Source organism: Ylistrum balloti, unplaced genomic scaffold (assembly GCF_031769215.1).
Source record: "Ylistrum balloti isolate Yb309-2 unplaced genomic scaffold, AGI_CSIRO_Ybal_v1 Utg369772, whole genome shotgun sequence".
NCBI classification, from domain to species: domain Eukaryota; kingdom Metazoa; phylum Mollusca; class Bivalvia; order Pectinida; family Pectinidae; genus Ylistrum; species Ylistrum balloti.
This window is the reverse complement of record NW_026781965.1, coordinates 990,370-1,017,188: the sequence shown is the minus strand read 5'-3', so window position 1 is coordinate 1,017,188 and position 26,819 is coordinate 990,370. Positions and strand designations below refer to the sequence as shown.

Sequence of the window (26,819 nt, the reverse complement as noted above, 5' to 3'; positions counted from 1 at the left end):
TAGCTTAAATGAAAACGGACGAATGGTCAGCAGATGTTGGCATACGAAATGGCACGATATCAGTACGTCTTCAGTACATTGTACCGAAGTCAGCGATAACGGTGAGTCTAACAAACATACGAAACAACACAAGGAGAGTCAGCAACACTTTCGACTTATGTAAGGATGAGCCACACTTGATAAGTTATCAAATTTTATAGGTAGCATATGACACAAGTTTAAACTAAGCATACGTTACGTCACACTATGCCACGCAATTTGGGGGTGGGAGTGGGGGGAGGGGAGGGGTAATACATACATTTAGACGACTTTGCCTTAAATGTAAAATGCAAACCAGATAAGAAGGTTATATATTTCAAGTGCTTATTGAATAAGCTATGGGTACACCACGTGCTTACCTATAGATGAATGAGTATACTAATGTTTGAACAATATACCGGTTACCTCACCCGATACCTTACTAAAATAATTGATACTGGTATCATGTCTAGGCCCTTGTATTCAGTAAAAAATTCAGTAAACAAATTCGCAATATATACTTTGTAGCATATAAAGGGAACTTTATAGAGGTACCTAATTAGCTGGTAAAGAGACTACACTGTACCACATCCTTCATTTGTAGAACACATGCTGTCATAACATGTCTGACAGTGTTTCAGACGAAAAAATGAAAATCGATTAGGTTGAGAAAAAAACCTTTAACCAGGCCCCTTTAAGGAAAGCAATGGTTCCTGCAGACTTACACCGACAGGTTAGGTTAATGGTGTAACCCTCACACATAGGTCGACCTTATTTATTTCTTACAGATGTCAAGATTCTGCAGTTTCACCATCACAACCTACTCCGAGTAAATTAAGAAGATATTTACTATTGTAGTTCCAGTGCCTAGTGCCCTGGTGATTTAGATCTCTGGGCTTACGTATCGAGAACAGTTGGATTCAAGCTAGAGTAGAGATTTTAAAATGAAGAAAAATGTCCACGTCTAGCAGAAGTGTGTATTTGGTGACTGTGGCACGTATAGAGACGCGATCGATGGTGTTGTAACTTAGTTGTATATATATTGACAAAGCATTCCTGCTCTTCAAGCCTCGCATTGTTTAAACAAACTTTTCACAATTCATCTTTTCTGTTCCTAGTCATTACAAGTTCTCCGCGGTTCCTTCTCCTGGTCGCACTCGCCCGCTGGTAATAAACATGGATTTTTAGATTACGTTCTCCTTGTCTTAATTCTTTGGCGATATCTTGTGTGTATTTATGACATTTCCAAACTATTTCCTGTTACAAGGTGCTTTCTTTACTTTGTAGATTCGACATTTCATCCGCAGACCAATTGATCGAAGAGAAGCGATCTGTTCTGTATGGATCTTGCAGCTTCTGGTCAATACAGGATTAACGGGTCCATTTAATCTCTCGTAATGGGCTTGATTGACCTAGCCTGCACGATCGTCTTCTGTTGGAATTGACATTACAAACATACAATACTTCACATTTTCCTGGTATGGCACTTATCCGAGTCCGACGACAGCTAGTCCGGAATTGAGCTCACTAACTTCTTCGTCTTAGCTATTTCCGGTTCCGGCGATGGCGACGGGTCACGTCAGAGAGTACATCAAGAGGGTTGCGTCCATCGATCAAGAAATATATCCTAAATGGGATCTGACGGTATGTCATATTTTTACCATTTCTTTTTGGTTTTCCGTAAAACATATTGGATCAACTTCTCTGTGCAAAAATTGCTTGCTTTAATAGCGAACTGATCACCATTTATGTAAACCAGTGTCAGGAACTACTTATTTTGCTCTCCAATCCACCTCCTCACTAAATACACACACACGCACCTGTTTGTTCTACATCCAGATTTACATCGGCGCTTTGTAGGATTGTTTATACTTACATTAACATGCATAGGTTAGAAATCCTCGCCTGTATATTGTGACTTAAATGTTCTATATTATTCATCACGACATTGCAATTTCCTCTATGAAATACTAGAAATGTATTTTTATAACATTATCTTGTATACATCTTTGATAACCTCGCCCCTTGTTAGTACTTTGCCTAATAGGTATTACTGTTCTGTACAGAATATTTAAAGCCATGAAGTTCCAGACAGTTTTCAATCGTACAATGTGAATTATTCATGATCGCAACCAAATCTCCAGTCAAGTACAAAAACGGCAATAAGGCGGGATGATGTGTTCTACTAAGATTGTACCGCGAGGAAGTGTCTACGTGTCGCTGTTGAAATAAAATACTCTTTTTATGGCGGTCTTCCGCGGCAACATCCATGTGAAGCGGTCGTATGTCATGTGGTGGGATGTGAATTCTTACAATTACCTAATCTTAACTGATGTGTAGGTTTTGTTTAATGTTCAGTATATGAAGAAATTAGATGTCATTTAATTTGTGATGCCTATTAGCTGACGTTTCAGTCACGTGATGTATACAACCCTTTGGTTTTAAAAGTGATGTAATTCTTATTAGTATTTCAGAAGAAATCGACGTCTTTTTTCAATATTTTACAAAGTATGTGTTTCCTGCATATGAACATTTAAGGCATACTGGTCTTTCCTTCCTGTTATCATTGTAATTCCAATTATTTCTTGGAAAGTATATAGCCTGTATTTTCGAAAGGATGTGGAGGCTAAGATGACATAGATGATTATATACGGTATAGTTGAATACGTTATTATAGGAATATAGAGTTAAATCCTGGATTCACTCGTCCCTATTTCATCAACTTGATCAAACCACACATCCAGATCGAAATATGATAAATTGGACAAAACAGTCTTAATTGATTGTAACAAGGAATATCATCTTAGATACTGTAGTCATGGTAACATTCCTCTTACTTTAAGGGTCAATTAAATATTTTGATCTAAAATTTCCGAATTCTTTCATGTTTAGCAATTACGTAAAAGAAAGACCGGTTATTGATTGTACTACTTGTTACAGTTTGTTATGTTTACAGAAAGGCTGAACAGTAATACCAGGCAAAATCAAAGGACATGCTTAGTAGTTATCAAGGTTATAAATAAATAGGTATCAAGTTTGTTGTCTGACGCTCTGCATTATAATTTATTTACGTATACAACTCAGAAATGGTCGTGTAATTATTGTGCCAACAAATAAATAGGTAGTACTTGTCACACGATACCAAAACAATCCATCAAAGTGCCTGTTCCCAACGGAATCACTATCCCTTACGCATGTGGTGAGTTGTGATAACACCGATCCCTTTGACCTTTAGTACCCACCGTTTCACAAGTGCAATTGAGACTTGTATCACCTATCCTGCTGGCGATCACAGAGCGATGACGTCAGCTGCTGTCAGATGGCAGGGTGTCGGCAAGCACTATACCACATTGTTACCTATCGGTCTCACTGCGTACAGTTACCTGGTTTACAGGTGCAACTTCTCAACCTGATGCAAGGAATTTCTTTCCTTATTCGTACTTGGCAAAAGTGGTCGTGGTTTCATCTTCGCTTCCTTGCGGCGGGTACTTACAACGCTAACCAACAAACTGTTGATATCCCCTCACCTACAGGGAAAAGTTACCTAGCGGCGATGTAGATATGAATATATTCCATCTTATATGTATGATACAACCCTCATAGTTTGCATTACTCAACATTTACAATTGATACAGTCAGGTAGATATAATGCATTTTTTTTTGTTAGCAAGTAATTCCTAGTTAAGAATTTTCCAACTTGGGATTAATTCCAATGGAGCAATGATATAATCAAAATCACCCAGACAATTACCCAATCCAATTATTGCCGTATATTCATTATCAGTATGACGTGCATGATAACAAATAATTACTCGTCAACAGCTGACTTCGAAATTATGCTGCATTTTAGTGCAGAATACTTCATCCGTTGCAGAAATTTCTATTTTCCATACTGATTCTGGAAATTTCGAACAAATTTATGGTCGCTGAAAGTATATAGCTATGTCCATTTGTAAAAGAAAAAAGCAAGATCACAGGGCGCCGTTGTGCACATTGCTTTGGTAATTGAAGGAAATGTCCTAAAAGGGTCCTTTCTACCGTCTTCAACACAATTTTTTCATGTGTCACCAAAAGTAGTAAAATTACTTCAATTAATTACGTTTATTGTTTTATCTCATTTTTTATTGTTTTAGAATAAATCCCTCTTCACTTCCGTTTCATTTATTATAACATTACAACATAAAGTACAGAATTTTCATTCCGCAGCTCTTCAATGATTTTTTTCACTACGCCACATCATGATTGATTAATTTCTGTCACATATTTCATCTTGAAATATTAGATGCTAATAATTAATCATATGGTAGAAAGAGCGATTCTAAATTTTGATTAATTTTAAATGAAATCCATTATTCTGTGCGCGATGCAACATAAGGAGAGATTAACTTTGATGCAATTTAATGTCATTAAACCCCTTTTTAGTTCATGCTGATTTCCGATTAATTATAATGTCACCGTAAAGATGTAGTCGAGTGTCAGTTGATCATCATTTCTTTAATTATGGATAAGGACAAGGATTATACCAAACAAACAAACTGTACAAAAGTAGTTCCTGTTTTGCTACTGTTATGTCTTTATCTAGGGTGTTTCTGATTTTCACCGTTTCCGAGAAGGATGATATAAAATTTCGAAACAGAGACACGTTGAATGTGAAATCAATGGAGAAAGTTTTTCTTCATTTAATGACTGTCGTAAAAAAAAATCCGTTTTGCTTAAACGCTTTTTGCAAAACCGTAAAAATTTGAGCTCGCAAATATATTCTGCGAGTTAAAGGCAATATAGTAGGTATTAATTCTTTTGAAAATGTCTCAAGCGTTTTAGAGTTTTGACAATGATATATTTTCATGTTCTTGTTTTCAAAATTTCTTAAAGCAACCATCGTATCTCCGATAAAACCCTTCGGTGTCAGCAAAAATTAACGTGTAAGAATACGTTCCTTGAGGTAATGTGTTTACCCATTTATACATAACGACGTCGTAAGCACATAAAAGAAAATACAGACATATTCAATTAAAACGCGAATTTGATGAAACAACGGTAAAAAAAAGGACAAAAGAAAGATTAGTCCAGGGAAAAGGTACACAGAGATGACACAGGGAGCTGTGCTGGAGGGACGGGTGAACCTCTTTTGCATCACCGACGGCACCCGCCATGTAAATATTGGTAGATCCAATTCTACAAACTAACGAGCATCAAAAACGCACATATTCATATCGCACTAGGGAAATGTTTTCCAGCGAGATCAATGTAACGACAGTGAAATTTCCACATCATCTTCATCAATCTGCATCTCTCTAAAATCTGTGTTACGAACATAACGCTCAGTTGTCGACATCAGACAAGGAAATCGTGATATTGGGAACAAATCCTTGAAGATGGGCATTTGCCAATAGTCTTTTTGGAAATGCTGACAGCTTGAGTTATCTCCGCAAAGGAAAAGGTCATATAGATAAGTTTATTGTAATTTGACATCAAGCAAATTTTCGCATGTACAACATTTTAAAATGGTAGTTTAACGTATGTGTTAAGAACAACGTCATAGGAGTCACAGTTATTAGATAAATGATATTATTTGACGTAAATAAAACTTATAACTGTAAAGCGAATCCACACCGGAATGTAAAAAGTGCCAAGTCTGCAAGTTGTGTAATGTAGATACAACACACGCCTTGTCATGTAGAACCATCGACTGTTGACCAAGACTTGACCTATACGAGATTAGTTTTAACGTTATGTTGATCAGTACAGAAATATAGCTTTATGGTATTAAATGTCGATATAAAACAGATCTGAAGCTAGGAAACGGAGAAGATGTTTCCACGCATATGCCGACTTTTATACGGCGTATGGGTACAAGGAAGGATCATGGCCGGGTCAAATGTGATTGTTTACACGGTTTCAGGTTGCATTCGGAGTCGAAACCATAGATTAAACACCAATGTTAAAAATCTAACGATTTGCTGAAGTAAAAGCAATTATGGAATATGACACAAAAATTCACACAGAGAGTAGCTCCGTTCAACTAATAAACCAGCAAGATAATACGAACATGAACAGAATCATTCTCTAAATTCAAATTCAATTAGACTAGGGCAAAATATGAACAAAGGAAGAATTTACGCGACGATTCCCGAAAGAATTCGAGGCGAATAAGACATAGACCAAATGTTTTGCTTCATTAGAGGCACAAGCCATGCAAATTTTGGCCAATCAAATAAATAATGTCACGTTCCGAAATTAGAACAAGGCATACAACAACGGAATCAATAGACAAACCAACGTGCATCAAACGCGTCAAGCTTCATATCGCAGTAAGAAACAGAATATTTCCTAATGAGATCACTATGGCGACCGTAGTGTTTCCCCATAATTTTCATCAACCTGCATCCCTAGAAAACCTGTGTTATGAGTTGTCAGCTGTCGACAACGAATATCGACTGAACTGCTAGATATGATCACCATAGGTTGAGAATGCAGGAATACTGTTATCGAGAAATGGGTAATTCATAATAAGAAAATTAAAATCATCCCGCTTATCATTCAGCTTAGTGGAGGTCTGTCAATGTAGGTTTCGTTGTAGGAAAATTTTAGCGGTTGATGCAGAAGGGTCTGTCGTATCCTTGAGTTCCAATTCTGGTTGATTTATACACGTGTCGTGATTAGTATATATATTGTTATTTAAAGTCAAGATATCTTGAAGTGAAATGGCAGGACTTTGCAAAGTCTTTGTGACCTGCTTTTAAAAGTAGCTTCGTATGAAATGAAAAAAAAGCAAGTCAGCCAACAGAGGAACACCATTAGTTCCAACATGTATGCCAATAGTGTGTTGAAAGATGTTGTCGACTAAAAACCTGATCATTTGTAGGATCTCGTCAACCGTTTATTTCTCCTTTGATTTGGCCATATTTACCTCCATTCACTTGCGTTTGAAAAAAGTTCTTTACCGCGCAGTGGGGGAAGAAGGGGGAGGGCAATGTTGCTGCTAAAGACCATATTCTTTCATATCACATCTCCTAAACTTCAAAATTCATTATCACTGACGAGTCTAGGAACGACGAAACAGCGATATGACACAGTTTAACTCATTGTTTAGCTCTACGGTATCTAAGTTTAAATTTGTATGAAAAGGTGCTATTCACCTTAATGTCTTTTGTACTATCATAAGCACTTCAGTCATGTGAATATTCTGAACCGGTACACAATTAACTTGAATTTAATGGGCAAGTGTGCACAACCAATGATATTTTGTTGCTTGCAATTCTTAATAAAAAAAATCTGAAGTCATGTTCCGATTTTTTTCATATCCCTAGATAAGCACTTTAATACAACGCATTTCGGTGTACTTGAACGTTCAATGAAGTAAGGAATTAATTAGGTAATGTTATGTACTTAATGTATACTTATATGTCATCAAAGTTACTCCGATTTAGAAAGGAAACGTGGATCACCAAATTATGTCCTGCGGTACTTTTATTTTTATCTTCAGAAGCCGCTGCCAAAGTTACCGGTGCCAGAGCTCCACAGCACCTTACAGAAGTATCTGACCATCATTCGCCCAATTGTGTCCACCCAACAGTACCTTAAAACCAAGGCCCTCATCAAGGAGTTTTGTGACCCCGGAGATGATGGCGAGATCCTGCAGGAACAACTGAAATTATATGCCGAATCCAAAGAGAACTGGGTAGGTACATAGAATTTCAAAATGTAGTTATTTTTTACCTCTACGGGGAAAAGTATCCTTTTCAAAGAAATAATAATTGAATAATACATTGTTTCAATAAAGTAGCCAGCAATGTTATGGAAGCAACGGAATTATCTGGATAAGATTTCAGTGGTTAGCCTACCATTATATATATACTAGCATGCACTTGCTAACTGAATATAGAATAAAGAAATGGAAAACAAAACTATATTCTTACATACAAAAAGCTTACAATAAAGATAAAAGACTCGCACACTAAGGATTATTTTATCAATGATATTAGTGCTTGTTAATGCCGCTTTTCTCCTTTGCGTTATACAATTTTTGGTGTGTTAAGTTGAATACCAATTCTACCAATGCGTGTTTTCTCTATCATCCTAACACATGCGTCAATTTTATGTCTAGCTGCAACCAAGACATCAGTGAGTTTCCAAATAAGGAGATATGTAATATGTGCTTCACGAGGTCGATACATGTAATTCGTTCACTTACACGTCATCGTAATAAAGTGCACATTGTTGAAGTCAAAGATGTACAAAAATTTGCTAGTCGATAAGCTTTCCGAAAGCAAACATCTTGAATTACACGTTTTTGTCCATTTATGTATCTCGTTAATGGAAAATCGCATTGGCAAGCCACAAGAGTGTGGGGCCAATAAACCGGGCGGACTGAGTCGTACTGGCCTTTATTGGGGAGTTGTGATTAAAGAATACTTTTATTTGGACAAGATTTTCTATAATCAAAAACAGCAGTAGACAAGTTGGGTAATTCGCTGCTATGTGATCGCCCTCTTTCCGAGCACAAAGCCTTTCAAGCAAGCAATTAAGGGAAGGCAACTTTGTTTTGTGTTGGACTAGTGTCATTGGAGATGGGCTTATTGGATGTAAATTCTCTGTAACTTGTACCAGTCCATGTAACGTATCTGTAATTAACTGTTGAGAGATGGAAGGGAAACTTTAGAGAGTCACCCAAAGCAGCAATACATCACGCCAGCTAGACCAGGCCCATCGCTTAGCGTCTATCCATCAGTCCCTACCGCCATACAATGTGGGATCCATCCAATAGTCTAAAATCTATTCTTATCATTAAAGATAAAATATGGCGTGGTGGTGCTGATGGTTCTAAGTGGTATTGATGACATCTAGCACGATCTTAGTAAACGTGTCTTCGGAATCGGTATTTTAGTCTGTGAAATCCGCCGCTACAACATGGTAGACATTTTATTGATGATCTGAAGTTTATAACCAAGGCGCCTAGAAGAGTTGAGTGTTTGAGTATCAATAGTATTGTTTTCAGTTCTTTAGCTTTACCAATTAGTTTGCTGTTCTTTTTTTTCCCTTCTTTTCTACATCATTTATGAAATGCCATCATCTGTTTTCTACAAGATAAAGGTTTTTGATTGGATGTACTGAAGAATATCACATATATCATTTATAGGGTGTAGAAATGTGTTTTGATATTTTTATTAAAAAATATATCTCACTTTAATATAATATATCTTTAATAATGTACCGTTGATCATGGATTAAACAAAATACAAATACATCGATATTTTGGCTCAATTCATTTAATAAGTGGAAAATTGAAAAAAAAGTAATCATTCATTGTATTACATTTGAAGGGAAAACAGGTATTACGTGTCCAAAAGGTATTAAGTTCTTTTGTTTTGTCAGTGACACGAACAATGTGAATTTGAGTATCGTATTTAGTTCTCAAAATGTTTACTGTGGTATCGTACAGAGATCTCAAAGAAATCGTTATCTCTCCAAACCATATGTTGTAAGTTCATCCTTCAATAAGCAAGTTCAGGTAAAGAAAACGTGATATTCTCAACAAGCCGCTACAAATTGAATTATTTGAAGACAGGTAAATATCGTTGGAAGGTAAATGTTTTTTTTCTAACAAGGAAAGAGCATCCATCAGTCGAAAATCGTATTCGATACTCTTATCATTCTGCTAAAGTTCTTAGTAAGCATTTGCACATGAGTCTGTTATTTCTAGTTTATGAGAATGTGTCTTGTCAAATTTCTTCACAAGATTTTTGTTATAGACCCGCTGCCCAAAAAAGGACAATTGTTTTCACTTTTTGGCATGTCAAAAATATGGTGAAAATGTTAACGTAACGTAAACGTAACAAAGCCAACCATTCTTCAACTATTTGTTGTCATATTTGTTTCTTCAATACATAATATAGTCCGACGAGTAACAAGGATATACGAACTCACCCAGTACGTGACCTATCATAATGTCTTACTTCACATAGATCACGTATGCACTCTTAGGAAAATTATTCTAGAAACTTTGGTCTTACTTGGAAAATCAGAAATTGCCCCATGTCGTCTTAGCTTGAGTTAATTGTCATGTATATCAAACTATTACTAGGTTTCGAAATAGAATCTAATTAACTTTCTCCTTATAACATAATACACAAGTGCATCTGCGCAACCAAAGATAGATTGTAAATTACATGAAGTAAAATGTATGTGTAAGCCACTTCCGTTACGTAAAACCAGACCACAATAAAATTATGAGATTGAAACTGCAACTGCTGATCTCGCATAATGTAATTCATGGTCAAATGAGTGTGTGAAATAGCACATTGACATTTAAAATGAAAATCATAATCAGAGCATAGCGAAGACTATTTTGATGTTGAATGATGCATTAACGGACCCTTCTTTCACTCGTTCGGTACTCAGATCGCAAGTAAAAATGTTTGGGATACGCTACAAAATTATCTGGGATTACACCGTTTACTACGGTGTGTAGCCATCTTGGAGTTATTGAAATTGGTATACTTGACTCCGTAGTTGTTTTGCTTTTTCCAAATACAGCTTATTCATTCTGATTTCATAAGCACACGTTCAACTGCACCAGTCAACGGCATAGTTGAGTTAAAAACACAGTCCAATGTACCAGTGAATGGCAGAGTTGAGTCCAAAGCACACAATCATTCAAAAACACACAGTCAACTTTTCCACTGAAAGGCAGAGTTGAGTCAAAAGCACACATTCCACTGGATCAGTGAACGGCTAATTCACATGAATAAATGAAAAAAACAATAACAATGTAACGATTCATTACAGCCACCGTTGTGAATATGGTTGTACTGAGACGTGATGGTAATGAATACAGCCAAGTTGACTATAGATGTATTTGTCTGTCAAATTATGGATAGGATGGGCGTATTTGTGGACATTCACTTTGTCACACAGAACTTTTCTTTTATTGACGACTTCTTAGTCAGAGTCCAATACGTCAGTTCAGAAAATTAATTAGTTTGACCAGTTTCTTTTCGATAGTGAACTATGCGGAAATCTCAAGAGTCACAATTGGATTTTTCTGCCAGAGTTAAAGACATTCGGGCGATCGATCATTATCGATGGTTTTATGACAAATAACGAAACGAACACGCACGCGCGATTGTCAGCGCGTGAAATAAATATCAGAGATATAGCGTTCAAAGATAGCTATCCAAGTCAAACAACAATCAATAACTATATATGTGCTTGTTTCATCGTCTTCAAAGGAATGCTTCGATGATAATTGGTTTCTCGCCCCAATAGGTCCAATTATCATTCATAGACATGGCTTTTTTCTTGGGTGATTTACAATATAGATTTAAATAGTATTTTTATGGTATGTAAAGTGTCATTTCCCTAACATAGGATTTGTTACAGCAAAGATACATTTTTTGCGCTCTGACAGGCGAAATTGCTAGACTATATCAACACTTTAAAAACACAAATACAGGCCGATGAATATACAGCAGCAACAACAACAATGCCAAAAAGAGTTTCAACAAGTAAAAATGAAATATTCTTGAATTATGTATATATTATTGGAACAGTTTTTGTGTTGGTTCCAATGCCGAAGAACTATGCAATATGGACACCGCCATCTTGTAGTTAGGAATGTTTTTTTTACAAACATAGCACATGAAGCCATGAAGCCATATATGTGATGTGATTTATTGATAGCGATTCGTCACATTTGACAGCATCTTTTAATGACGTATACATTCAAACATGAATACCGGGAGAGCCTCAAGGACGCATGTGACATACTTAATCAATAGTCATACGAAAAGAGAAATAAAGTCCATTGAAAGAGTAAGCAAGTTTGTGTGTTGATCTTGTTATGTTTGATGGGCAAACAGCATCACAGGAAGCCAAGCTGATACAATGTAAACGGCCAGATGCACCATTCACAATAGGAAAAATGAACCCGACAAACCAGCTAGCAGGAAACTGGTCTGATCTTAAGACCCATGTCTTACGGCTGTAGCGACAATCACATTCATCTTTCTTTTTCTAAAACGCTGCTTGCCCTGTTATCTCAGCCCAATCCCGACGATCTCAATGATGCCCATAATGAAGTGAAGTCCCCCTCCCCTCCCTGCCTGAAGCAAGATGACACGAGGATAGACGATTAGAAATCAACTGTCCATAATCCTGGATAACGTGCTCAAGCCATGTCTTTTATGTCAAATCAGCCAGCGCGGGATTCACCTGATTATATTACTCTATGGTATGAGACCAAATGTCTGCAGTGACAATAAACTTGGTTTCTATAGTTCTGTTGTTGATTGTTTTGTAATAAGGAAGTTTATGACATAAGTTCTTTGGGAACCCAAGAAGCTATGCTGACGCGTCAAACAATGGTATGGTTGATTTATTGCTGTTCCTAATTTGTTTGGACAAATATGAGGTCATCTTTCATATCAACTTCAAAGATTAAGGTTTGCTTTATGTAATACCGTGTATTTACGCTTTCATCTGTTGGCCACATGCACATTCAATCAGGCTTATTGATGCATGGTTTTTTAATTCTGCCTTTACCAACTTTATCTGCAGTAACTGCTTTACATTAATTCTATTCCTGTTCCATTCCTTTATTTTTTCTCGCTCTTCCATGTGCTGATGTTCTCTGTTCTTTCTTTTTTAAATCTCCATTGAGATAATTCAAAACATGTTCCACATGTTCTTATTTTCAAGCTTTGTTTTTTTTAACTCATTGCTGAAAATAAAGCTGTTCAATGATACATTCGGTGTTTCTCTCTCTCTCTCTTTACTTTCAGACATTTTTTCTGCACACACGCTCCTTATGCCCTTATTTTCCCCCCCTCTCTCTCTCTGCTTTAAAACTACTGTTCTGTAAGCACACTTCCTGTCTATCTCTCTCCTCTAATCTGATTTCCGTTTCAGGCGTATAACTGGTGGCTGGATGACATGTACATGAAGAACAGACTTCCTCTACCCATCAACTCCAACCCCGGAATGATCTTTCCGAAACAACACTTCATTGACCGCAGGGAGCAACTCCGGTAAATGTATAACATAGACAGAAATGATGCACGGTATTTTATTGGCATCCCATTTCTGTACCCTCGGCTATAACTCAAAAACCGCATGCCTTTTACAGAGAAATATCAATAAGGCCGGGCTTTTCTTCAGCTAAATGGTTACGGAGTTGAAATATTTATCATCATTTTGGTAACATTTTAAGCATTCAAAACTTTCTCCAAGGACAAAACACACAGTTATCTCTTTGGATATCTGTTTAGGAACTAATGAGCTAAAGTCCCTCTGGGAAGCGGTATGGTATAATAGAAGAAAGACAACTCTTAAAAACACACTTACCACTGATAGTCCCTTTCTACATTCCATGCTACAATTTTATACTCTGTGACAGTGATGTGTTACTATGAATACATGTACAATTCAAATACAAATGTATCAATATCATTTGAGCTTATCTCATAATATCACGGGTCCTCCATAACGGGTAGGTGGGTGGTTGGATAGTTGTGGTAATCAGCCAGCTAGATCACGCTCAGAGATAAATAGCTTGCCTTTTTTGTGATTAACGTGTGTCCTTGAAAATTCTAATACTTTGCTGATTTATCATGAACACAAGACAGAAGATTATACGAAAATCACATTTGCATTTAAGGCAAGCTCATTCAAGTTGTTGTTTTCAAATGTATGCCCAAGAAGCATGGTTTTTAATGCAAACATAAAACATGGTTGATAGCCCAAATCATAGTCAGAAATATAGGGCTAAAGTTCTGGAATCTCATGGGGGAGTATAAACCAACACTGAAATGTAAAACACTGCTAACCATCTCCAATCTCAGCCATTAGCTGATAATAGCGTAGTCTTCATTTAGCTGTCTCATTAGATGCCTGGAATGTGACCCGTTTATACCCCTTTAGGGAGTAGAGCGGAACGTTTCAGGCTACGGTTATGTAGGAACCCTTCTGCCCGCCGTTGACAGCGCCACCAAGACAACTAACTAGCCGCGAATCTGAAACAAGTCTCTCCAATAACGTTATTAGAATTGTCCAAGATCCGTTGCGCGGTCTACTTGTCACTTTGACAGGCTGTCAGGATTCCTGTGATTCCTGCGCGCGGGAGACATAATGGTCACGTGTCATGCTCATCGGGGTTATTAAGAAAGGTCGTTTAGATATCGACATGGGACACAATGTGCCTCATAACGGGTGTAATGATAATTTTCGACACCAGCAATCCTCGTGATGGGACATGCGTAATTGTTTACACAGTCATAAATATAATGTACATGGGGTCCGAGTAGGCGATGAATCCCCCTCTTCGCGCTGAACACGTCATATAGGAGGACAACGATTAGTAATAAAAGGAAAACAACATTAAAAGCAAGCGTTTTAAGTAAACAATAATTGGTCTCATAGTTGCATAAAAGTACCTCATCTCTTTTTGGATTTATCTGATGATTCTGATAATAGGGTATGTTTTTTCTATCTACCGAACACCATGGTAGTATATGATAGGGCTGACTTTAATACTAATTTATTGGCATTTTGTTGTAATATTTTTTTCAGATATGCAACGAGGCTTATTTCCGGAATACTTGACTACAAGACAATAATTGACGCGTGAGTATTAAACTAGGAAATCATTGCCGGATAAACCACTGCTTCTTAACTACACTGCACATGTCATGTAGTGACATCCTTCTCCTCAATGAAAGAACCACATTTTTTTTCAAATCTATGGCACCGAGGGAAAGTTGCTGGAGTTGCATGTGGCAATCGCCTTCATCATGTGCCGTTGTGTTATTATTATAGGTTTTCTCTCTTCATGTAAAACCTTTTCATAAAGAAATCTCAAGGCTCATGCCGAGAGGTTACAATCTAACTATCTGTTAAAGATATGACATAAAATGTCAATTTTGATGACTTTGTCGTCATTTTCATATTGAAGGCCGACTTGTCAATTATAATCAGTTATTACTTATAAAAGATGTATATGAAGACATGAAACCATGACCATTAAGATGCAAATGAATCAATCTCGTTGTTTGAATGTTCCTAAAAATAAAAAATTGACATGATAGTGTCAAACTCTCTTCCACATTATTTTAAAAGACTTTTTTCGTAAATTTAAAGAAACTGTACACATGGAACGTTAACACGGTGCGTTTTCAGAAAATAAAGAACCGACGACCATGAGAACAACGAATCTCTGCATTACTCACATACTGGTATTAGGTGAACGCTATAGAAAACAAGATCATTTCCTTTACTGGTATTTTCATACACATCGATTTTCTCTTAAGTAAAAATAAAAACAAATGAAACGTTAATGAATGTGTGTATAAACGTGAAGTATAATTAAAGATTGCCTATGTTTGGTGCAATCTTTATTAATGATTTCCAAACAAACCACAGTGGAGTTGGACATACACTTCCAGTCTAGTAATCATCAAACTAATACATTATCTGGTCTCATTACGGCTTTTACATTTTGTTTCACCTTGAATTTAAATTGTTTCTACAAATCTACCACAATGTGCCCTTGAACTTTTATTTCAGCTTCTTATGTCGCGAGAGTACGTTACATAAGGTTGTATCAAAAAGGGATTTTAACTTTGTAAGTAGCGAATTGTTTATTAGAAAAAAAAAACACTCTTACTAAGTCGTTCTTCCTAAGCAGCAACTGAAGAATAACTGTAAACAATGAGAAAGAAATGATGATATTTGATTTTCCAAGCATTCTGTACCAAATATGTCTTGATAGCCATTGAAATGTTCCATTAAATACACATGTATCTGCTCAAGAAATAATAAGTCGGTAAAAGTAATATATATCCCAGGAAAGCAGTGAAACCATCTGTTATTTACGTTCTTATTTAGGAAATATCCAGGAATGGCTTACAGCCTCATCTTTACTAACAACTAATAAAGATGTTTGAACAACCATTCTCAGTCGATTCACTATTTAATTATCCTAAAGTATATAGGTTAGAATTCTTTTACAATTTGTCTTTATACGTAATCTATCGGATTTTCTTTATATCTTTTTTGTTTTTGTTTTGTTTTGTTTTTTTTTTTCTTTCTTGTTCTTTTTGTGTGTGTGTGTATTATAGGAATAGGGTTTTTAAACAATAAGTTTTGTACATCATGTTAGTGATTAAAAATCCGATAAAAAAGCACTACATTTTTAATATGACATCGCTAGAAGATGCGTCAGATTCACAAAGTGGACGAGTGTGATGTTTTGAAGGATGGAAGAGATGAACTGATCGAATTTATGAGAAAATGTTCTCTTTTGAATCACTCCTCGATAAAAAAAGCTACTTGTTCGGAGTGAGGAATTTCTCAGCAATTTGTAAGAAGTTTGGCATTATCTCTAGTTGTTTAGATATGTTATTCTATATTCATTCAAACACATGTTAAATTTTAAATAACATATTATACATATGCATGCTTTATCATCTTTTCACAACGATCATTTGCAGGAAAGGTTTGCCCATAGATAGAGCCCGACACAAGGTGAAAGGTCAGCCGTTATGCATGGAGCAATACTACCGTTTGTTTACGTCGTACCGAGTTCCCGGCGTCAACAAGGACTGTCTTATCTCCAATACCAGCAAACTCATGCCGGAACCGGAACATATCATTGTCATATGCAAAAACCAGGTAATGAGCATCCGCAGCTCGGATCAAAGAGCAACTCATTAAAACGTTAAAGTTTCAACTAAAAATAAAAGCCCTTAAAATGAGCACAGATCTTTTTGAGTAAAAAAAAAACTGTTCAAACATATCACTCAACCTACCCCGAGACCCTACTAACCACGGCATCAAATAGGGCTTAAATGATAAATGTATCACTTAAGGCATCATTATGACCTTAACTTCTTTTTTACCTAATGAATTTATCGCTTGACGATACAAACAAGGCCTTATGTGGACATAGATAATGACTCTTTCTATATGCTGTTACTGCATGTATTTTGTAAGCGTCCACCTAACCTTTACTTTGTACCAAATATTCATGCTTGACATACACTTTGTTCTGACGTTCAAATAAGCATGTATGTACATCACATTTGATCTTGATAGTCCAAAGCTGTTTCCGTTGTCAATATTCACAAGCAGCTGAACTCGTGACAGTACCTGTTAGATGTCAGGACATCAATGTTCGCTTCACTTCTCTCCACAATAGCAAGAAAATGGAAACTCCTCGTTATAAATTACCTAAATAGCGACGAATGTTTTCTAATTGTTTCCTTGTTACAATAGACTGGCTCAATCAAGTTGATTAGCTTACACGTGTCCTAAATAGGGATTAGTCCATTAGGTGTTCACGAGCGGGACCTCTATCATATTACGGCACACACCAACATCTCTTAGCGATCGATGGAACGGATTTGTGTTGTCGATTAGAAAGATTACCGCGCCTTATGAACGACTTTTTTTCTTTTTGACGCTTGATTAAAGATTTATTCTGATAATTACAAATTCGCAGCCTTTTCCCGAAGGCTATGACTTGCAATCACCGACTAATGAGAAGGGTTAAGGCTTCCCGCCGTCGACATATAACTGTCTGATACGCAAGGATAGGCAGCTGTATATTTGCACTGATCACTAAAATAGCACGCCTACGTTAAGGCATGAATCTATTCGATGGGATTGTCATTAAAATTCAGATCACGAAAGAAATATTTCTTCAAAATATAATTGATAATTTATTAAAAATCAAAATTACAAAACGTTAAGAGCATTTTCCTCTTTCAAAGATGCAATCACTACTGACTTCAGAATAAAGCATAGTACCAAATACAAATACATGTGCCTGGCACAGATCGGCATAGATTGAGCAGATATGGAGTACAAATTAATTCACAAAAAAAAGGTTGTGTAACCAGACAATTACATCAATCTTCAATCAGATCATTCAGAAATAAATACCAGACTTCTTCGATGGTTGAACAAATTAATCCGTTAATAAGGAATACAAAAGCTCACAGATATTTTTTTCTGAATCGTCCTGCAAGATTTCATATTATATACTTCGAACTATTTTAGTTACATTATAAGAGTAATTGTTATGAGAAGCTAAATACATGGTCAAAGATGATATCACATCGCATTATCATTGCTTACTATGTTTATATCATCAGTTTTTCGTCTTGGATGTCGTCATTAACTTTACCCGTCTAAGTGAAGACGACCTGCTCACACAACTGGACCGAATTTACAAGATGGCGGAGGAAGTGACTGACGCTGAGCCTGTTGGGATACTTACTGCAGCCTACAGAGATAAGTGGGGTGACGCCAGAATCAAGCTCATGCAAGGTATCAGATTCTAATTCTCCCAAACGCTTGTCAAAAAGCCGCCATTAAGCTAACATTATCAAGTGTTTACTGCGAACAATAAACGTGACAGTCATGTTGTTATTTTGATTATTAAATTTGTTGTACTGTGGAAATTTCAATTTCAATGTAAATAAAATAATTGCTCTTGTTTTTATACCTCTTGGCATGTATAAACATGCTGTTCTCGTTTGTTCTCCTTAGACTCTACAAATCGTGATTCATTGGACGCCATCGAGAGGAGTATTTTTATATTGTGTCTGGACAGTTCTATACCCATCTCTTTCAACCACCAAAACAGTATAGACGAGACAAATCTCAACATCCGGGACGAAGTGTCTCTGTTGTACCAAATGCTCCACGGCTTTGGAACACAACAAAACGGGGCTAACCGCTGGTATGATAAAACTATGCAATTCATCATCTCCCAAGATGGTGCCTGTGGTTTGTGCTATGAACATTCGCCATCAGAGGGTATCGCTGTTGTTCAGTTGATAGAACATCTATTACGCTATATGTAAGTTGCTTTCTTACTGAACAGTGCTTCTCATAAGTTTGGGATGCCACTTTTCTTTTCGTTTCATCTACAAGAAATCACTTGAGATAGTTTGGATGATTGCTTGAACGGAAATACGTTTACTTCGCTTTATTTCCCGTAACAGTTTTTTTACGATTTCGCGGTTCTATCTATAATTTCTATGTTGTAAGTTACCCTGTAGGCAGAGACAATAAAACTGTGACACGAAATCGACCGTACCGCAATGACCTAGTATATTGAACAACTAGGTTAAGTGACATATTATAACTAATACGTTAAACCAATTTATGATGTACACAATCAAAATGAGACAACTCAAAAATCTGCTTCTGACGTAATATGTACATTCCTATTTAATCGTCATTCCTATTCCATTTTTACGCATTTTCTTTTTGTATGGACTGGCAATGTGAAGACACAGATTTGCATTAGATAAGACTCATTTCACGCACTCTTAAGCCAAAATTAACATTCAAAGTACCTATGTATATCAAATGATTTTAAAAAGTATTTGCCATTTGACCAGTCATTTTATTGGTAAATTTTACCTAAGATGAAGTATAGTTTTTCATTTTATAAAATACTACACAATCTAAAGAAAAGAAAAGGAATAGAGTGTCTTTTCAATTGTTTTCAAAACTTTACAATTTATTGTCTCTTTATGTGGTTAGATTGGAAAGCATATTCTGTATTATTTGATCATGGTTTTTTTTTGTAATTCAAATGTCTAATGATTTTCATCGTTAATTAAAATTTAATTCGAAAGCATTGAGACAATCGTGTTTTCCTATAACTCTACATCAGGGAGGAAGTTCGGGTGCAGAAACTTACAAGGATGCAGTCGATTTGTGAGATCCCTTACCCCCGGAAACTTAACTGGAAAGTTTCCGAAGAAGTGCACCAGCGGATGGAAGAAGCTTCAGCTCATATTAATAGGTCAGTATCACATCATCACATGACATTCAAATGTTAATAGATAAAAAATTCTCAATAAATAACCCGTAGGCCGCGATATAAATGTTTATAACTTTATCTACTTTATATGTAAGCGTCCTTTTTGTGGTCTTTAATTTGTTTATCCTTATTATTGACCTGGAGGTATTAGCGTTACTATCATCATTCATTTAACATCACAACTATATGTATTATGAATTTAATGATATTGAAAAATATCAGGCATTTGTTTATCATGACCTCCCTCAGTATTTCATCTGAATCATTATGCAGTGCTCAGCAATGCAGTTTTCAAACTGTTTGGGAACATAATAAGAAAACATTAGAGTCAAAGTGTGGAACGATACGAATTCTTCATTCTATCAGATGTCATTCTCCAATATTAATGGATAAACAGGTTCATACAGATTTCTACTCAAGTAAGAATATTAAGTCGATATTAAGAGCCAACCAAAGCAACTGGCAATCAATTATAGAGCAACACGATATATATATTCACCTTTGACTTCAAAGTTTTAACTGTGCGTGGGTCCGCGATGAAGCAAAACACGCTTACCCTTCCGGAACATTAACGTTTTTATCATTGTATCCTACATGGTTTTATGACAACTCTTTATTTTGTTCATGTTTTGCCCTAGTTTCATTGAACTTAAGTTTCAATGAGTATCCCGTCGACGTTTTTATTATTTTCTTTGTTTTCATGGTCATGATAAATTTTATTTACTAGTTGTTGTCTATTGCAGACAGATTGATGACTTGGATCTTTTTGTCCTTCGTTTCGAGAAGTTTGGAAGAGACTTTCCGAAATCTCAGAACATGAGCCCCGATTCCTTCATCCAGCTAGCCCTACAACTGACCTATTATAAGTATGATCATCACCTACTACAAAAGTATCCTGGATATGAATTCACTCCCAAGATCGCCTGTATTTTAACATGGGCATTTAACATTTTTTTATCATATTGGGCAGCGAATGATTTACCAAACGAGTGCTAGAATTATTACACTTCTTTATTTCTTTAGCTGATATTTTAGTTAGAGTAGAATTAATGTATATTTTTAAGTTAATACAACGTTTTGCTTTTAATATCTTTGAGTCACTTTTCTCACAAGTTGTCAAAATCTACAGGTTTCTTTTCATCTTAAAGATCGATAATACTTCCATGACATGAATTCACATCGGGATCCTCACTTCATCACCTCGTAACTTTTTTTTCAGATAAGGAAGTGTATCAAGTTACTTGCTTATGTCATTTGCATATTCTGAGAAAATACATGAGGAGAAATTACAGCAAATAATATGTGACCAAGTTCATTTATAGTGCTTCTGGTTATAACGATCTTGGAACCACTGGCTTTCAAGTTTTGCATTAAACCGAACGAGCTAGTATTTATCTAAGATACACATTCCTATGCATTCCCTACAAACGAATAACAATCAATCAAATGACAGGACATTTTGAGTGATATTATATCTTCACGGGTTGCCAGAATTTTGAAAGTAAGATGATTTCCTTAATACTTTATTGGATATATAACACATTCAAAATATTGATTTTGATTCAGTGCGAAAGGGGTTGTTATAGAATGTAACATCATACCGGTAGTAATATATATGATATATGGCACGGTATATTACTGTTATAAATCCTGTCTGAAACAGAACAAAGCTTTTAGTGATTGTAGTAGGTTTGGTTCCATGGCATTGTCCTTGTCACTGAAACTCTTTAATAAGAAATCCTGAGGATGCACGTGTAGATTTCAGGTTTTTATACGGCTTGTGTAATATTGTAATATATCATGATGTCTAGGAGCTTCCGGGGCTTTCCCTCCAGTCGGCTACCCTCAGGCTTTCTTTCAAAAATGTCTTGTTAGGTTCTTTAAGTAGACATTTTTCTGTCTTTTTGTGAGTATCGGGGGGAAAGTCTATCTATAGCGATTTTCTGATGAGATGAGCTTGTTTCAGTTGAATTATTCTCCCAACCACAGGGTCCACCATCGCCTGGTGTCCACATACGAGAGTGCTTCCACACGGAGATTTCGGCTTGGAAGAGTTGATAACATCCGGGCTAACTCGCCTCAGGCTTTGGACTGGGTAAAGGCCATGGTGGGAGAAACAGAAGTGCCCGTATGTATAAAGAACTTTGTTACTTTACTTTCAAATTTTAAAATAGATTTTAAACGCAAAAGCAAAATTGCAGAACCGTAATATGGAATTGTTATTTTGAAACAGACAAGTAAGATTGAAAGTATTTCTGTTTTCGTGTAGAACAAACACGTATGAGTAATTGTTTTAACCAAACAGTTTTTTGTACGATTTGTCTCACTAGAAGATATACTTTACAGGACTCTGAGATAATACGGCTTCTAAGGAAGGCTATGGAATGGCAGACAGAGACCATGACACAGGTAAACTTCTATATATCTAAATCTTAATCTGTACTGACTATTCACATCAAGTGCAGATGGTAGACACTGTTTATGGAAGTTTAGTTCAAAGGGTTTACCATAACTTGCATATAATGATTTAATTCATCTACATAGAAGCAAGGTTCAGAATTCAGCCTAAAAATTACGATTATTAAATCATGTAATGTACAACGCCATCCCAATCTCGATTTTGTCATTTTGTTTCGATCGATTTTGATTTTCCTTAGTCGCCTCCTGTGTTTCACATTTTACTGCAGTACAGTTCATTATATTGCTCTTCTTTATCTTATTCTAAATTTGTATTGAAAAGATGTTCTTCACGTAATATGGCTTGTGTATAGTTTTGATTTAAAGGACTTTCCTTCAGATGAGAGGTGAACCAGTACATGCGTACTGTTTGTTTAAAACTATTGTATACACTGGATCACTGTCTATATTGAGAAATGTCTGCCGTGTACATTTAACATATAGCTTTTTGGTGTTACAGACTATTCTCGGACATGGTGTAGACATACACCTTCTTGGTCTTAAGGAAATTGCGCTAGAAACTGGGCGGGACGTTCCGACTATTCTAAAGGACGAGATTTTTCAGACATCCAACCATTTCTCCTTATCGACCAGTCAGGTGAGTTCTGACGATATCACAGTAAGATCGGAGGTACTAAATAGACTAACTGGATGACGTTATAATGTTTCCATGGCATCTGTTGTTATTTGACCTTCACCAGACCCTATCTCCAATTTTGTATTGGTTTCAATAACGTCAGTCATATTTAAATGACACTTAAAACTTTTTAATTGCCAGTTAAAGTATTTTGGTAAGTGATGAGTGATTAAGCTGATTTTTACGTTACGTTGAACGCCAATTTCACTAATGTACATTCGCTGTTGCGTTTCTATGACGTTTAAACATGTCCGACTGCTAAGATCAGATTGAGGGAGTTTAGTTTATAAAACACACTTCGATATTTTAGCGGTCCCTTTTGATATCGACTATCGCTATAAAGAGCTGAAAATCTATTTCAGCGACTCGTTAGTGCTTTCGTAATTATCTATCAATATTTTCAATCAGGAGTTATGCATTTTCTTGCGTAAAAGCGGTTAAAGATTTGTGCAGATAGTGTAAATCAATGCAGTGCGACAGTCTTATTGTATTTAGATTCGAAAACAAATGCATTTCCTTCCTGTTTCGATAATCAAATATAAATTATCATCAAAGTGTTTTACTTCTACACATCGGAAAGACCGAAGATTTCCAGGAAGAAACTGCGGCAATCTACTCCGTGCTCGTCAGTCGCTTGCGTGAACTATAGCTATCAATTAAACATCGGCCTGAAAAAAACACTTTAGTTAGAGAGGATTTAAGTGCAAATCATAAAAGAATATTTGAATATAATCATTAGGCACGGCATATAATGATGCTCCGTTTAGCTGAAATTCATAAATTCTGTTTTGGTACAAGTAAATAAAAAAGAAAATTTTGAGAAATTATTTCGAGTATAAAATCAATAGTTTGTCGGCGTTTTGTAATTATGAATTGATCAGAAACATCAAAACTGAGGTTTCATTACACATCACCTCACCTCCAACAGCACAGCAGAATATCATCTCTGTTAAAATTTCATATTTACTAAACGAAAATTAAATGAAAATCTCTTTTTGCCAATATGAATCACAGACATACAAGGCAAGCCTGTATCTTAAGTTATTTACAAATTATAGTTTTTTTTCATAAAAAATCCTGCTGTGAAATATTTCTGTTAGATAGGTTATAGTTGGTGTTTGTGTTTAGGTACCGACGACAATGGACGCCATGATGTGTTACGGACCTGTAGTTCCGGACGGATATGGTGTTTGTTATAATCCTCACCCAGACAATATTGTTGTATGCGTGACATCTTTTAAAAGCTGTAATGAAACCACTTCAGACTATTTTGCATACACGCTTGAGAGCAGTTTCCTACAAATGCACGAACTCTTGGTGAAGGTTACCGAGGAGCCGGCCGTGAAAACCTGTTCAAGGAGTAACAGTATCGAGCGACGTAATGGCGACCTTTCAAGGTCAGATAGCAAAAACGGAAGTCCGAGGAGATCAAAACTTGTGCGCCAAAAACGTGCGCAAAACACAAATCAAGACACTCCACAAAATGGATCAAGTAATTGATTTCAATAACAAGGAGAACCCCCGAATCCTTTAGAAGCAATTTTTCCATTTTCATTTCTGTTTGAAAAATTAAAGCATAGTAGATATATTATTGATGTCTGGAAACACTGTATTGGTTACAATTAATATTTCTGAAGGCTTAATGACTTTAACTGATTTTACTTGAAACCGAGGAGCAAGTTCACGAAATATAAGAAAGGTAAACAATTAAGTCAGATTAGTTGAAATAAATTGAACGGAATGATTAGGTTTGGCTGGACTGATATTTCAATCATTTATTAAGTATTTACGAAAAAATCCTACCGCCATCAATCATTAGTAATTCCATGAAGAAGTAATCTTTAATAAAAAAAAAGGATCTTTAAGTGCAACAGTAAAATGTTCAAGCTAGCAGAGAATAATCACATTTCACAGTTTCTATAAGATGACGCCATCTCTGTACATAATGTATTTATATAATGTTAAGTCAAATGAAAGTGAAGCATACAACGAGTATAGGGGATGAACCGAACATTCAAGTTATATATTTGACAGCCAGCCAGTGTTGTAACCTTATATAATTCATCCCTTTGTGGTTGTTCCAAATGTAGCGTTCATGACGGATATGTAATATTTTAAATAATGTCAGAATTGTGTGCAGCATTGAAAAGTGAAACGACAATAATCCTAAAACAACAGCTTTGTCAATAGGTGCTATAAGAAGATATTAACACATTCTAGTGTAGGAAAATAAGGTCATTTTTGTACAATGATATTGGCTTTTTCAATACTTCGCATGAGCCAGAATACCATCCGTTCATGATAACATGGATTCAAACACGAAGATGAAAACAAGAAGATAGCAAGCTTTGATCTTTTCTGGTTTCCATTTTGACACATTTTTGTTCCTTAATCTTTTGAGAGACGACAGACCGTAACAACTATAAACATCACTGATGCGCTCCCTAAAATGTTAAAAAGCAAAGTTGAGAAGCTGTAAAAAAAATACAGAAATGATGCTGTTGATGTTCTGCTTTGGCCTTCAATTATGATGTGCAGTAGTTAGCGTATCCACATAGTGCATGATGATTGAGTGGGTTGCTGCTATTTCTTATCTACACCAGTTAATACAATCCCGTGTCAACCATATCAACAAGTGTCCAAATATACATGTATAAATATAGGTATGACAATATGTATTGCAATCAATATCAAAATGTTATTACCAAAGAAATGTTAGCGACATCTACTTAGCAGAACTTTAGTCAGTAGGTATTGTTAGTAGTTAGTCAGTAGTATCTCTAAGGGGATGATATGATCTAGGATTTTCTGTAGTAATTCCTACCTGGATATCCGGTACGGAAATGTCAATATAGCAAAGATAACAAAATACTGGTTGTGTTATAAGAACTTCTTTTCTACGACAAATTAAGTTCCAGACAGTTTTGTTTTCAATGAAGATCTTCATCCGCAATTACAATGAAATTTGTTAAATTAAACATGATCTAGAAGTTACTGTTGTTTGCAAATGATAGATTTCTAGTTGTACTGTATAGATTTATAAAACTTGTTATAACGTTATAAATTCAGTTGAACATATATAAACCGTTCTGTTGAGGTTTTTAAGGTAAAACAACTATGATCTCATTATTTCATAATTCTGATTGATTCCATTACGCACCTTCGTAAATATTTAAGATAAGAAAATCAGAAAATCTAAATTTCGAAACTTTAAAGTTTATAAAACTCAATTGAAAGACATGTTCTTCGGCACACTTAATCAACGTTATTAATAAAGGGTAAAGTTGATATACTGAGAGGATTGCGGCTTATAAGCCATCCAAGGTGTTTAACCATCTAGTAGGCCATATTAGCCTGAAAATCACTTATAACGGTAGATAGAAATGCACGTGTAAAACATCACAAATTACAAGTAGACAATCAGATTCTTTTATGACGGTTAAAATTTTTTCTTTTTTTTTTTGAAAAAAGATTTTATCATATTTATGATAAATATTCAGAAATACTTTCCATTAACGTAGTTACGAACAAAAAACAATTTCTATTTCGATTATACATGTAAACAGGAATCTATAACATAGAACAGGTGAGTTTATTTCTTTGCTGTTCATACAGCTTATTATTTTAGGAAATATCAACATTTATATAAGATAACGATATAAACATGTTTAGAAACAATATAGTAATTGGTTTAGGGGACACTGATATTTGTTAATGTCTAGTCATGTATGTGTATGTCCTCAATTATAGAATCACGTGTATTCAGTAGATAGAAAAAAACTGTTGAAAAGTCGTGGCGTTTATAAACAAGCTGCGTCGGGTTATGGGATATGTAAGGAAGGTGTTTGCCAAGTCTTATTAATATTTTTG

The 26,819-nt window shown here is 35.7% G+C and overlaps 1 protein-coding gene across 1 annotated transcript; it reads left to right on the top strand.

Annotated features, from left to right (window-relative positions):
* The first annotated feature begins 1,581 nt into the window (after window positions 1-1,581).
* Window positions 1,582-24,449, top strand: LOC132543925 (choline O-acetyltransferase-like). Its single transcript, XM_060207479.1, has 13 exons — window positions 1,582-1,662; window positions 7,505-7,699; window positions 12,928-13,046; window positions 14,587-14,640; window positions 16,506-16,686; window positions 18,171-18,345; window positions 18,568-18,880; window positions 19,706-19,837; window positions 20,599-20,721; window positions 21,845-21,983; window positions 22,202-22,264; window positions 22,773-22,910; window positions 24,078-24,449. The coding sequence occupies exons 1-13, from the start codon at window positions 1,582-1,584 to the stop codon at window positions 24,447-24,449; spliced, it is 2,085 nt and encodes a 694-aa protein (XP_060063462.1).
* The last annotated feature ends 2,370 nt before the right edge of the window (window positions 24,450-26,819 follow it).

What these genes read in the sequence shown, in the direction of transcription:
- LOC132543925 (XM_060207479.1), top strand. Translation starts at nt 1,582, where the DNA reads ATGGCGACGGGTCACGTCAGAGAGTACATCAAGAGGGTTGCGTCCATC. An exon ending in GACCGCAGGGAGCAACTCCG is followed by an intron (nt 13,047 to 14,586) that starts GTAAATGTATAA and finishes TATTTTTTTCAG; the next exon opens with ATATGCAACGAGGCTTATTT. An exon ending in CTACAACTGACCTATTATAA is followed by an intron (nt 20,722 to 21,844) that starts GTATGATCATCA and finishes TCCCAACCACAG; the next exon opens with GGTCCACCATCGCCTGGTGT.